We start from the raw sequence: 14,746 nt of genomic DNA, 5'->3' as shown, positions 1-14,746 counted from the left end.
AGTATGAAAATAGAAACATACAAAGATTTTGCATATTATAGATGCAGGCCTACATGTACTACTATTTCTGACTTTGGCTTTGCAAAATTCATCATGCCAAGCATAGCAGGAAAAATATTTCTCACCAAAAAATTTCCACTTTTCCAGTGTGTACGCCTTTCTGGATTTCAGCTGAAGGTGGACCTAAATATGGCGCATGCATATTTTCTTCATGTAATATCAAATCTAGGCAATATTTCCATGCCAGCACTACAACCAAAACAAAAAATATGAGAGATGTATGATTTTTTAATTACGTAGAATATTTATTGGGCAGAATGTCCAAGCATCATTTCAATATCTGGCCGAACTTGTATCCTCTCATTTACAGAGGTGTGTCAATATCAAACTAATTCAATATGAATAAATAACGACATGGTCTTCCACATTGTATGGCTGCAATTGCTGTGTTTTCTCGTACTCAAGCACAACGCTTACAGTACATGAACATACTGACAGAAAGACAACTGTCAAAAATGGGCATGAAACATTCACATCTAGTCCATGGAACAGCCATTAAATTGCCCTTTCAAGTTCTGAAAAGCAGTGCAGTGATCCCTGCTTGATTGGGAAGGGTTGGGAGGCAAGCTTTTCTCCCATTTAAGCTGAGCTCCCACTATCAAAAGTGAGCACTGTACTACCTAACCCATGCCTGAAATTGTGCTCCTGACATTTTGAAGTGTGATTATTCAGAGTCGATGAAAACTTGATATAAATCTTTCAAATTTCTGTACAATATACAAACTGGGCTGCTTGATGTTAGGGAATACACAATAAACCTGCATGTTAACAGACTGCGGGAATGTCCAAGCCAAAGAAAATAAGGCTGCGTGACACAGATCTTGGTAGATGCCAAATCCTCCTTCATTATCTGGCAGCAGATCATTTGCAGTTTATGCAAAACTCCCTCAAGAATTTGGGCTGACATTTTAATAGGTAGTCTGAGAAGACATGAATACAGTCAACCTCGCCAAAGTTGACCTCGCAGAAGTAAAAAAGTGGCCGAGTCAGAAGAAAAATTATATTTTGGAAGAATATAATTGTGCTAATTCCATTGCATAGGGGTAAATCAAAATTCATGAAAACTGAAGGATTCTCTCTGTTCCTCTTGTACTTGTTGACTATGGCAAGGTTGATTGTACTTCATGCTGCTCAAATGTAAAATTCATATTTGGGAGAAAACCCCTGAGAAATATTAAAATCTATGACATAATAGCTATAATGACACATTTTCCAAATATAATATATAGTTGCATATATGCAACATGAGGTAAGTTTCTTATTACAGACATTGTATATCAATGTCAGAAAAAAATACTACCACAGTCACAATTACATACAGATTCCAATAGCTGATATCAACTGCCAGTAACATAGAAACTTTTGTGCGTAAGATATTTCAGGACGTTAGCACATAATCAGCACCAGAAAACTGGATGAAATATGATTCAATCTAAAATACATGTCACATAACATGGCCTCACTTGATATCAGGGCATCATTTGAATTAATTTTTGTACAGTGAGATAATTGGATTACAACGCTGTAGAACCAGCAGCAATACACAGTCAACCTTGCAAAAATAAATTTCACAAAGACAAGGGAAATGACTTTGGCCTCTGAAATACACTGCATCTCCAATTGGCCAACATCTCTGTGCCCTGCATGTAAGAAAATATGGGAGTTTATTAAAGAGTATAATCCTACGACACTGTAGTTATAGGTTAACATGAGATGGAATGTGTGTCACATCTATCTTCACCAGGTTTGACTCTCCATTCCTAGAATTCCTACTTGTACATTGATTAAAAGCAAAGAAACATCTCAAATATGTGAATTCAGTGAATGCAGGAATAGTAGAAATTCAACACATCCGTCAAGTTTGAGGAATATCAGACAATTTGATGAAAAATTATGACTTTTTCAAAGTTTTGATTGAATCCATTTACCGACATCACTAGATAACAGCTACATTATACAATTTTGTGATGTCCCAGTTGTGAAACTAAGTAAATTCATTAAAGAGAATTCTACAAAATTGAACTTTTTATGTAAAGCATACATTCCCTTGACTTATTATTGACATATTTAAAGGTAATGCTATTCCTTGTCTGTTCCAAAGTCATCAAATCAAGTGCTCTTTCAGTACGATACAAAAATGAAAATATGTGAAACTCTCCTTATATTTTCTTTTTATCATTCCACAAATATGACATCATAAAATGTTATAGTCTTCTAACCCAGTGATGGCCACACCAAAACTTGAAAAATTCATAACTTTAAACACATTGTTTGAGTCTCCCCAAACTTCACTGATGAGTTCATTGTTGCGTTCTACTCTGAATCAAAATATAAATTTGAGGTCAATTCCCCTGTAATGATGTTAAACGTGACCAATGTTAATAACGTAAGCATGCACTTATGACGTGTAATGACAGTGATTAATTTGGTAACACAGTACTACCAATGTATCAAGGGATACAACAGTACAGGTATATCAATAATATTCACTTCCTATCCTAGAAAACTAACCAAAATCAAAATGATATATCTTAAGGGAGTTTTAGCAGGTACGAAGAAAATATATCACAATACAATATACTGACAATGGCAAGCCTGATAAGAATTCATTTCATTCTAAATGCATTGTCCACACTTTGGCCTTGTCCCCACATCTTGGTCCTCCCAGAGCAACCTTACATACCATAAATCTCTGACAGTCATGGAGGGTTGCAAGTGAGGTACACTGTGAAAGGTGCATCAGGTGTACCTGTAGTGTGCGTCTCTCCGGCTCAATCAGAGAATTGCAACGGTAACCATGGCGATGCGAGGAACTACCACCACTTCTCGCAAAGGACGTCCGAATCTGGGACACCGAGGTCACGCAGGATGGCCTCCATGTCGGCTATCATCGGAGGCGGGCCGCAGAGGAAGCATCGTAGAGGGCGCCCTTCAAGTCTCTGAATTGACGCCTTGACGTCATCTTTACCTATTCTCCTTCCTGTAAACACAAGGGAGATAGGACTTCAGGATTTTAACTTACGTGAATCTCATAAAAATGTTATAACTAACTTTGTGGGTAAGAAATATTTTTACTGAACATAGTGATCAAATTGCAAGTGCATAATATGTAGCTGTGGTGGAGCGAATGGACACGATTGTAACGAAACTCTCCTTTATAGAACGAAGTGAACATTCAGGTCCCAATATTATTTTCTTTTTACTGTTAAACACTGTACTGTTTGGCTAAAATGAAATTTCAATTAAACGAAAGACCCGAGGACTTATCTATTACAGGAGCTGACTGCATTTAAATACTTTCTTTTTTTACTTTACTGCACAAAATTCTTAATAAACACGGCATGAATACACATTCAGTTCATGGAAGTAAATATTAGTTTTCATGGAAAAATGTACAAATAAAATCAGACTGAACTGAAACTGAACTGCACTCACTGATTAACCTTGTCCAGTAACTAATGCCTCAAATAAATGTTGGAGTTGATGTCTGACACTACAATCTGCAAGAAAAATGTCAAAAAAGAGCACTAGAGGTATGCAAGAGTTTTCCTTTGTGTATGTGTTTGTGTGTGCTTGTGTGATTTTTCTTTGTTTTTTGCTTCTTTTTCTTTAAACCTGAATGCTGGGAGATATGATTCCAAGAGTTCAGGTTATACGGTAGAAACTGAAATTTTTGGTCACACGGTGTAAACTTGAATACTGGGAGACATAATTCAAAGAGTTCAGGTTATACTGTAGAAAAAAGAAATTTTGTGTGTGACTGGTCTTTCATGCACAGCCAGGACTGGTTACATGAATTTCCTTGTTTTTAATCCCAACGAATAAAATATAAAATACTTTGACATATCATAACAAAGTATTTGCTTGCCTTTATCTTTGTGCTAGTTTTACGATGTGCAAAATGCATGAAAATTTCCAATTTTACATTACATGAGGAATATATTTCACCACTTACCTGTGAGTGCTGGGTCAGCCATCGACTCCCTAGTGACGAAAAATTCAGCCGAGATGTCGGAGGGATGTTTTGAAATGATGCCTTCAATAGTGTCCTGGAGTGGAGAACATGTAATGGATGATGATGAAATTAATAAAAGTATTAAACTTGAACCATGTGTGATGATCTGCATGTTTTAGGAAGCATACAAAAACCCAACTGGTTCTGGAAGTAACACTCCCTCATATACAGTCAAGTGTACTCTCAAAGAAAAAGAAAGAAAGAAAGATATAACACGACAGAACAAAACATGAATAACCCTGGCGGTGTTTCATGAAGTTGATCTTAAAAGTTAATGTCAACTTAAGATGATGGGTTTCCCTGATCAGTTTTATCAATAAATGCTTTCAAGATCTGCTTCAAATTGTTATCAAAATTTAGGGGAGAAATTCTTTGTCCTTAACCTTATTTCATAAATCAATGGCTGCATGTAAAAGTCTTCAAAATTTTGATTTTCATTTGGAAGGTAACATATCACTGAAGACACACACAGCATACCATAATTTTAACTTGATCTTAATTATCAAGATCAACTTAAATTCTTTGTGAAACACCATAACCGCTGAGAAAATACCAGAAAAGATGGTTTCATGGTTTGTTTGTTTTTTTAAGTAAAATTGACTGATAGAGCGTTTTGAGGCAATGGTATCCTAAAACCTTATCTGCTTTACGTATGTCATGGCAACCAACATGTTAGCCATCTGCCCTTCTGGTCCTGATAGCTCCATCAAGTAAATTGCATGTCACTTGGGAATCTGCAAGTTTAGCTGGGACACACCTTGAAAATGAGCTCAGACTTTGAGGCTGCGCTGAAGAGCATCTCCACTTTGCCAGGGGTGTAGGCATTGGCATCGTCCCTCCGTGCGGCGTGCAGGTGTGCTGTGTGAAGTAGCATGGACACCAGCGGGTTGATGCCTATTCCCCCTGCTATGAGTAGAATGTTCCGGGAGGGGTCACCAGGTTGTGGATCAAAGATTAGCTGGTCACCTCCTGCTCTGACATGAACCTTTGATCCCACAGTGCACTGAAAGGAAAGGGGAAAGTTGTAGAGGTCCATTTAATAAAAGTTTCTGACACAAAGGAAATGGTAAAACAATATCATAGATAATAAAAGTTTTTGACACAAAGGAAATGGTAAAACAATAACATAGATAACAAAATTTGATAAAAATGTACACTCGAGTTCAAGCTCGACAATTGTTATAATTATTGTCTCCATAAATTTGACTAAATATCTTTTCAAAAAAAAGTACATGGCAATGCCTCTCTGTAGTAAACACTTGGTTGGATTCTTTTCACTCTCTCCTTGCAGCCACTCAGCTAAACAGACAACTCAGCTAAACAGCCAGCCAGCTCCAACCAGATAGATAGACAGACAAAGAACCATACACACACACCCACACACACCCACACACACCCACACACACACACACACACACACACACACACGCATACATACACAAAGTCAATTGCCAGCAAAGCACAATTTCCATTCATCTTGGGTTCACAGTGCCAATCTTTCTTCATAATAGAGCAGGGCATTGCACCAGTATAACAACTTTTGATATATGATACTCCGGGACAAGGGAAGTGGTGGCTGAAATGTGCACTCAGTTAAGCCCTATGGGGTTTCCCCTTATCTTCCCAGGCATATCACAAATTGCTGCCAAGTTTTTCCTACAAATTTTGTAAACATGGGACTCTGTAGCTGCATTAATCTACTGCATGTTTTTTTTAATCAATCTTTCTATCTACCCATCTTTCTACTGATCTACTCTGATAAGTACTAAATATTCATTTTATTTAAGTAGCACACACTAGACTAAATTTGTGTACCTGTTTATGCACCCAGAAAGCTGGGGGATGATCAGTATATTTTACTGCAAGTCCCATGTGGCCATGTTCTGCTAAGTCTTTGGGGGCCGAGCTCATAGAAAACCCACCCACAGTCTGAACCTTTGGTATGAACATGTCAACCCTGCAAGTATGGGGAAAATAGCCATGCAAAGAAAAAAAAATGTTTTTGTTTTACTGAGGCTGAAGGCAATGATATAACTGTAAAACATGATATATTTGCGGCATGAAATTTTCACAAATTGACGCTGGCATTCAATGCATATAGTGTAAACAAGAACTTTCGTGTGCACTTTAATTTCGCGAATCTTGGCGCTCGCGAAATTTGCGAAATTAAAATGTACGCGAACATTCCTTGTTTTACAGTATGATTGCAAACTGGCAGCAAATCCCAACTTTGGTTAATGACAGGAAAATCTTAAGTTGGCAGAAATAGAGAGAAAACAGCAACTAGACTTCTTTGAGACATTTTTAAATGAAGGCATCAAATGACACAAAGAGGTTTCTACTAGATGTAATGACAAGTAGAAATAATGAAAGCAGACAGACTAGCAAATTGATGGACAAATGCAAAATAAAAGATGGATGGTTAAAACAGATAGATAAATAGATAGATAGATAGATAGATAGATAAATAAATAGATAGATAGATAGATAGATAGATAGATAGAAAGTTCAATATTAGATTAGTTGATCAAATGGCAGGCCTGGACAATGGCAAAGAAGATGGATAATTACAGTAAAAAAGCATAAAGAGTAGTACCATACAGATACATATTGCACCTATAAAGATGAAAGCAACCAGAAATAGGAGAAAGAAAAGTATTGAAAGTATGGAAATCATAATACAACATATAGGACAAGGTCAAGGATGGTTACATTATGCAACAAAAATTGCTGAGACTATAACACTTGAATACCGTTTGTCACATAATATCAACTGATGACATCTGCACTGTGAAACTTGGACCGAGAGCTATTACAGCAACAGATGCTTTGTGGTGACATTGAACAATGGGGAAATTCTAAAAAGGAAACCACTGAATCCATTACACAATTTCAAAAGGGATGAGGATTTGCTTTGAAGGAAACTGCTGGGCTAAAGAAGACATTTTTTTTTTTTTTTTTTTTTTTTGGGGGGGGGGGGGGGGGAGGGTGATATCTGGTCTTGCTTTGAAGGGATGGTATAGTCTTGGTTGAGATGGGGATTCAGGTTAACTCTTACCATGTGAGATAACTAGAAACCACTTACATGAAATATAAAAGAGCATACAATTCCAAGAGGACTTCAAAGTTTGTTTGATTAAAATCGGCCTTGAAATGGCTGAGATATCCACAAACAAAACAAAACAAAGTCTCCTAGTGGTCCTAATAAAAGGTGGGACCCATCTTTTATTAGGACCACTTTGTTTTTTGGATATCTCAACCACTTCACAACCGATTTTAATAAAACAAACTTTGAATTCGTCCTATTTTGTATGGTCTTTAGTATTCCCTATAAGTGGTTCTGAGTTATCTCAGAAAGAATCTGCATCTCAACCAAAACTATACCATCTCTTTAAAGTTTGTGTGTCTCTTTGGCAACCCGGCAAATTAAAGGTCCTGTTGACCTTTGGGAACAGAGATTTTAAAAAATATTTCATGATATATGTGTAGTTCTGTTGTACCACAAAACATCCTATCATATAACATTTTTGCAATAAAGCCTAAAATATAAGGAGATATCATTATTTTTCTCAATAAACCATAACTGTAGACGGTTTAGTCTGGAAGCATTTTTTATCATAACTATTGTTCACATTTTGTATATTTAACAATGCTTAACATCAATTTTACAGATTCAGATTTTTACAGTGGTTGTTTCTATCCCTAACTCTCATTTTAGAACTATTTTAAAGCACTAATGCTGGGTTTTTGCTTCATCTGCAAATTGTAAATTATGCCTTTAAATTCTTTTCATAAATTGGTATATTGTAGAGGTAGGTGATTAGAACCTTGCCTCAGAATTAAACTGGAAACTTCTTTGTGATGAAGAGGGAAGCAATACCATAGATTTCCAGTGAATTTATTTGGACCCATCCCCCACAAAAAAAAAAAAAAAAAAAAAAAATGTCAACTGTAATTCTTGGTACAAAAGGGGAGTGTGTTTTTGAGTGACATGGGGTTATCTTTCATTTCATTTGTAAAAACTCTGAGGTACATGACTGTAAGATTTCATACACATTATTGGGAGACGTTATGTTTTTCTACCACGCAAAATTTTGTGATGTTTGCAAAAGGGGCAAAGAACGTTAAGAATACATGCCAATGACATATCTATATAGCATGACTATGCTTTCTGTGAAGAGAAAACCAAGAAATGATTACTGGCGTTCACAGAATTTGCGTGCCTATCCTTTACATGAGTATATCAGACTGAGGTACTAGTAAACATTATAGAACTGCAGATAGCAATGGATCATGTTTTTGCGGGCATTTTTTTGTGACTGTTTGACATATGAAGAGAAATGGAAGAGTGGCAGCAAAGGGAATAAATCTGGAAAAAAAGGCACAGCTGTGATGCAAAGTTGGCATGAACTAAAAAGTGTTATCCACACTACAACCTCAAGAGTCACAAAGATCATGAAGCAATTCATACATGAAGAGGGAAGAGGTTACAAATGTCTGGATCACACAGATTATCCCAATAAGAGGCGTCCCTGGATGACACAGAGTACCATATTCCTGTGTGTGTTTGGATTTATGTTACATGGCCACCTAGGAAGCACTTGAATGCTTAAAGGATGCTTGAAGGGGATTATAACAAATTATACAAATGCATGTGGATTGAATTAATGTAGCAATATTAGTGGAACACATCAATGAAGTTTGAGTAATTTACGACAATCATTTCTAAACTTATGAAGTTTGATATTACACTGTATTCTATATTCAAGATATAAAGATATAAGAAATATTTAGAACAAAAATTAAACATACTGCCATTTTGGAGCATAATTGAAGAACACTTGACTTACCTCTTTCAGAAGTGAGGAGAACAATATTACAATCAACATAATGTTTGTAACAAGTCCAAATGTTTACTTTTCCGTTAAAAAAAAGTGGAATTCTCTTTAAATTTTCTTTATATCAATGTTCTTCTTCTTCTTCTTCTTCTTGCTTGTGGTCATTCTGATCTGTCAACTTGTATCGATGTCCTGCAGTGATGTCACAAACTGTAGTAGTCTTCTCATCCAGTGATAATGATACCAAAGATTTAAAAATTTATAGCTTTTGAGATGTAGTCTAGTTTTGTTTTTTTCAGACTTCACTGATGTGTTCTACTTTTAAAGATTGCTGCATTTACTTAATCCATGCGAGTATTGGGGTATCATTCCCATTTAAATGAGCAAGGTACCATGGGATGGACAAGCTTTAAGTTACCTCCAAAGGAAATAGGCAGTGAGAGCAAAGTACCTTGTTACAGGGCTCATTTGGCAGCAGAATGAGGCACCTTAAAGGAAAGGTATAGTTTTGGTTGTAATCCTAATAAAAGGTGGGTCCAACCTTTTATAGGACCACTTCGTTTTGGGATATCTCAGTCATTTCAAAAGATTTATTCATCAAATAAACTTTGAATTTCTCTTAGAATTGCATGATCTTTCTGACTTCATATCTTACAAGCGATTTGATGAATATTGGCTTTGAAATGGTTAATCAAAATATAAAATCATCCTAATAAAAGGTGGGTCCCACCTTTTATTTGGACCACAACCAAGACTATACCATCCCTTTAAGATTGGAAGTTAATGGTCTATTAACTGAGTCACAGGGAGAAATAATTGCTTGGAGAGAACCCAGGTTCATTGCTCTTCTTTCCGTAAGGGATTTATGATGGACAATTTAGTCTACCCCGTAGATACAACACATTTCCTTCAAATGAAATGGGCAAAAAAAGACTGGAATCCTAAAAATTACAGAGGATAATCACACACATCACTGAGCATAGGTACACAAAAATTAGGCACATACAACACACGAGACAGCACATCCACACATTAACAAAGATGAGTTTGAAATCCCAGAGGCGCCATGTGAGATACACATAAATTGTAGTTAAGTGGCATTCAAGTGGACCTAACTACAGTATTTTCTAATCTAATATTTGCATGACTTTGCTCGGGCTTTGACAAAACTGTTTCACCTTTTTTACTGACTCTAATCCTTTCATACCATCCGAAGGGAAAGATTCTTCTGTATGTACTTCAGTCAAACACGATATCATGTGTATAGTTACTAATAAGTGATGCGTTGTTTCATCATATTTTTTTAATTTTTTTTTTTTTTTACAGGCAAAGTAGAGTATTACCTGCTCATGAACCCACATTGTAGGAGGGTAGTCACTGATTTTGACCGCAAGATCTAGCTTTTGACTTGCGGTCAGTTGGGATGGACTCGAACACATGGAGTATCCCGTGAAGATCTCAATGCCCGGGATGAAGAAGTCAACCCTGAATATATCAGAAACACAGCAACTTGTTGTAAAGTGCTTGATTTCAAGTGTAAGTGTGTGTGTATGTGGTTTTATTTTCAATTCTTAATTGCCTATTTGATCCCTCTATAAATTTGCATCATGGACTTTAAAGGGACATTCCAGACGATTTTCATAATTTCACATCATGTAGTACATAAATCGACAACTCCATGTATAGATTTGTGGAATTTAATGTGGTTCTTGAGCAGAGAAACAATACTTTGAAAAATCTTAAACAAATTACACTGAACAAGGATGATGACATAGGAGGTTCACATATTTCGGAAATGTAGCAGCGTAATTCCATTACAATACCGCTTGCTTGCGAGTTCACCTGTGTGTAATCTATGCATGCCTTCTTCTTTTGTTCTGCTTCCTTGAGCCCCAACTCAGCATTCTTATGGTGACTCTGCCATGTCATCATCCTTGTTCATTGCAATTTGTTCTAAATTTTGAAAATATTCTTATTCTTTATCCCAATTATAACAAATTTCTGAAACTCTGTCCTCAGTATAACTAATTTATAGCTGATCAAATGTAAAAATCTGAAAATCATCCGGAGGTCTCCTTTAAGCTCTTGGCAGACTGATAGTTCCTTCATTCTAAGTAACTGTTCCTTTAGTTTGCCACTATCAGATTGACTCAATACTTGTTCATGTTCCAAAGTATACCAGATTCTTTTCCATTATGTTTTCTTTTCATCCTACTGCTTCACATAATCAGCAAATCTCACGTGTCACATACATTGGTACATGTATTATCCATGATATAACTATCTCTATGAGGAATGAAAAAGAACACTTAAAGGACAAGTCCACCTTCATATACATAAAGATTGAGAGAATGCAGCAATATTAGTAGAACACATCAGTGAAAGTTTGAGGAACATTGGACAATCTGTTCAAAAGTTACGAATATTTTAAGTATCTGCGCAGTCACTGCTGGAAGAGAAGACTACTACAGTATATGATGTCACATGCGTACAACTATATATGGAAAATAAAAAGAGAATTTCACAAAACTTTACTTTTTGAATAAAGTGCACAGTTCTTCAACGTGCTACTGACGTATGCTAAGGGTAATATTATTCCCCCTGCCTTCTGAAAGAGAGAAGTCGAGTGTTCTTTTGTTATGGGAGAAAAATGGAAATATGTTGAATTTTCTTTATTCTTTCTCAATATCGTTGTACTCATGTGACATCACAAGCTATAGTAGTCTTTTCATCCAGCCGTGACTGAGCAGAAACTTCAAAAATTCATAACTTTTTAACGGATTGTCTGATTTTGCTCAAACTCTCACTGTTGTGTTCTACTAATATTGCTGCATTCACTCAACCCACATGTCTATGAAGGTGAACTTGTCCTTTAAAGAGCAAGAGGAAGAAATGAAACAAGGAGAAAAACAAGGAAACACTACAAAGACAGACAGATTTATTTCAATATAGAACATGAACACATACAGGGGTAAACATAGAAATAAATTACATATCATATCAAATGGTAAGCTCTCCATTTATTCACATATCCTGTCCTTTTGAATAGATGTTGAACAAAAACAGGTTAATCATTTTTTTTTAACACATATTCAGAATCTACATGGATATAATGTTGCTTTGCAACTATAATCAAACACACTGGAAGATCTTGTCACTGTCTGAAGTGAGCATGGAAAGAAGTTATGGGAGGGGAGAAAGTCATAGCACCAACAAATAGAAACATTACTAGAGGAAAGATGATTTTACTCTGAATCTCACCATTGCCCCGCCTTGAAGGTGAATTTGGGGTCGTCGACCTTCAGTGTGAGCAGTCGCACAGTTTCCGAGGCCTGCTGAATGGAGACTACCTCCGCTTCAGATACACCCTGGTAAAAGAAGTAACAATAACTGTGTATTCTACCAACATTGTGTTTTTCTGATAGTCTACTCGTTGATTATAAAGCCAATCTGAATGTAGTGTAGCACTGTACTGTGATGCTACAAATTTCATTGAATGTAATACATTAGTACATCATCCTTTTGAAATAGTTTGAACCTATGTACTTTGGACTTTTGGATTTGCTCTACCTATTAAACACTGGGATGATATTTGTGTACAGTAAGGGCACAACCCTGTCAGATAGAAAGGGAAAACAAAAAATTTGTCTGTCCAGGAGAGCAAACCAACATTTCACTGTAACTTTCTGAACTAACCGGTTCTCTGTAACTGTGAGCTGTCCTGTCTAGATGATCACTCATGGTTCTTAGAAGACTTGACCTGCAATCACAAAGAATAGAAAAAAAAAGAAAGAAAAGAAGATGAAGAGGAGGAGAAAGAAGAGGAGAAGCAGGATCAGAAGGAGGGGAGAGAGGAGAGTAAAAAAGAAGAGTGGATAAAAGAGGTAAAAGGAAAAGAAGCAAAGGATGAGGAGTAGAAGGAGTGTTGTTATCAATTACAAAATTATGATTTACAGCTAGCTCACGACATGAGACTTCATTGGCTATTGAAATACACTGGGCTATAACATTCATATTCATTATACACCTAGCATGACCATTTTTGGGATGTCTGCTCATGCTACTTGTTTTGGGTTTTTGTTTTTTTTTTTACCTCCAACAACATATGACCACATATGATAATTAGTAGCTAGCGTCATTGAGCACTAGATGGCGCTCTCGCGCAAGTACATCGTTTTCTACACACGCAGTGCTCAACTCTTCGCGATGATTGCTAGCTGTAGCAGTTATGACAGGGTGCATTGATATCATTCTTTTCAAAAGTAATACGGCCCTATGTCAAACGACATGTTCGAATCACAAACCTGAACTACTTTTGCCTTCCTTGTACGTTGGTTTGAGTCTGCTACGAACCGCTAAGGTAGCCCGAGGAGGACGATCTGTTAGCACGCCAAGTCGAAATTTTGCATTTATTTGTCGTGACCTTGGTGTATTTTGTACTTAATCCACATTGCGCAAAATATGGCAGTGTCGAAACTTAACTTTTTTCAAAATTGAAGTGTTTTCTGATTTTTTGAAAGGAAGATTTATCGACCCCAAGAAAGCCCATGTGGTAAGAAAGGTACACAAAATGGACCTTGCAATGCCTGTTTCAGTGAAATTGGCTGCCCGATCGCGCAGCCCGTGGAGAGCTTCGCGGTTGCTCCAACGGGAGTCGCTATAGGTGTTGTGTGATTTACGACTGCCCGCAGACGCCGCGCGGCGGCCGCGCGCTGGCTCGGCGCTAGCGAGCTCTCTACTTATGAATATGATGATGGGCGAATCAAAGCCACCGCTACGACAGGCCTACGTGTATGCGAAAAGTTATTAAAATGCGAGATTTTTCCAAGAAAATGAAAAGATGGACTGATTTAAACACTGTTTATGTGTATGTCACATATCAATCTACGGATAATCTCATTTCATGGTTCGGTGAAAATCTGATTTTCTTATGATGAAGGCTATAATTAGGTCTAGTTATTACATAAATTGATTACTGAAACCTTGCAAGGACTAGTCTACCAAGTCACTCATCAAACTGAGGGAGACATTCCACACTTCCACAGACCTATCACTGTAACTTTAAGTTGCAACTGCTCAACAGGAAAAATATCTCAAACCAGAGCCCAGAGGACTTTTACATTCTTTACTGTCCAGACAAGAAGAAATAATTTCATTTCACAGGGAGACTTGGCAGCTGCAGCTCTGGGGCCTAGCTGTCTTATAAAGACTTGTGATAGAAATCAATCACAAGTTTCATGAGAGCTTCAATGCAAGTTGCGATTGATTTTGGGACTCGTGATTGATTTGAAGGCTTGTAAGTTTATAAGACGGGGCCCTAAATTTAAACTTTAAGTTTAGTCCCCATAATTGGAACAGAACAGAAGGTTGTGACTCTTGACTTGTTCCACAAATTAATAAGGTTAATAAATCAGATATTTGGATGCAGGCTGTTTAAATGAGCATGATTTAATGGAGCTTTGCTCTAGATAAACATTAGAGGGTCTACAGCAGCTCTATTTTACCTTCGCATATATGCGCATCGCGGGCCTCTCTTATCTCGTGGGTCTCACCCACCCAGCCAGCCCAGCCGGCCGGGGCCCGGCTGTTGAGTGGAAGAGAAAGGACATGCCGCCGCGGGCCGCGCCGGCCGGCCGGAATAAACTTTTGTTTCACTCACCTTAATATTGAAAGAGACCTCCAAGCAACAGCTTGCGTTTTCCTGACCATGCACACACTCATTTCACTATTCTAAAAAGAGTAACAGGACATATACTAGTACTTTTGAGAGTTTCTCCAATACAACCAAATTTCAGTCTCGTGACATCATCGTTCATCAGTTCGATGTTTTGCA

The 14,746-nt window shown here is 37.1% G+C and overlaps 1 protein-coding gene across 1 annotated transcript; it reads right to left on the bottom strand.

The window, feature by feature from the left end:
* Positions 1 to 4,817: 4,817 nt before the first annotated feature.
* LOC139718754 (oxidoreductase NAD-binding domain-containing protein 1-like) lies at positions 4,818 to 14,665 on the bottom strand. Its single transcript, XM_071630219.1, has 5 exons — positions 14,573 to 14,665; positions 12,610 to 12,673; positions 12,175 to 12,281; positions 10,257 to 10,398; positions 4,818 to 5,078 (listed from the first exon to the last, which is right to left on the bottom strand). The coding sequence occupies exons 1-5, from the start codon at positions 14,632 to 14,634 to the stop codon at positions 4,818 to 4,820; spliced, it is 636 nt and encodes a 211-aa protein (XP_071486320.1). The 5' UTR covers positions 14,635 to 14,665.
* Between the last annotated feature and the right edge of the window lie 81 nt (positions 14,666 to 14,746).

The sequence above is a fragment of the Diadema antillarum genome, unplaced genomic scaffold (genome assembly GCF_040938485.1).
Source record: "Diadema antillarum isolate AM-2024a unplaced genomic scaffold, OU_Dant_1.0 scf00000099, whole genome shotgun sequence".
Taxonomy (NCBI): Eukaryota; Metazoa; Echinodermata; class Echinoidea; order Diadematoida; family Diadematidae; genus Diadema; species Diadema antillarum.
Note: the sequence above shows the minus strand (reverse complement) of the source record. Positions and strands in the feature narration are given on the sequence as shown.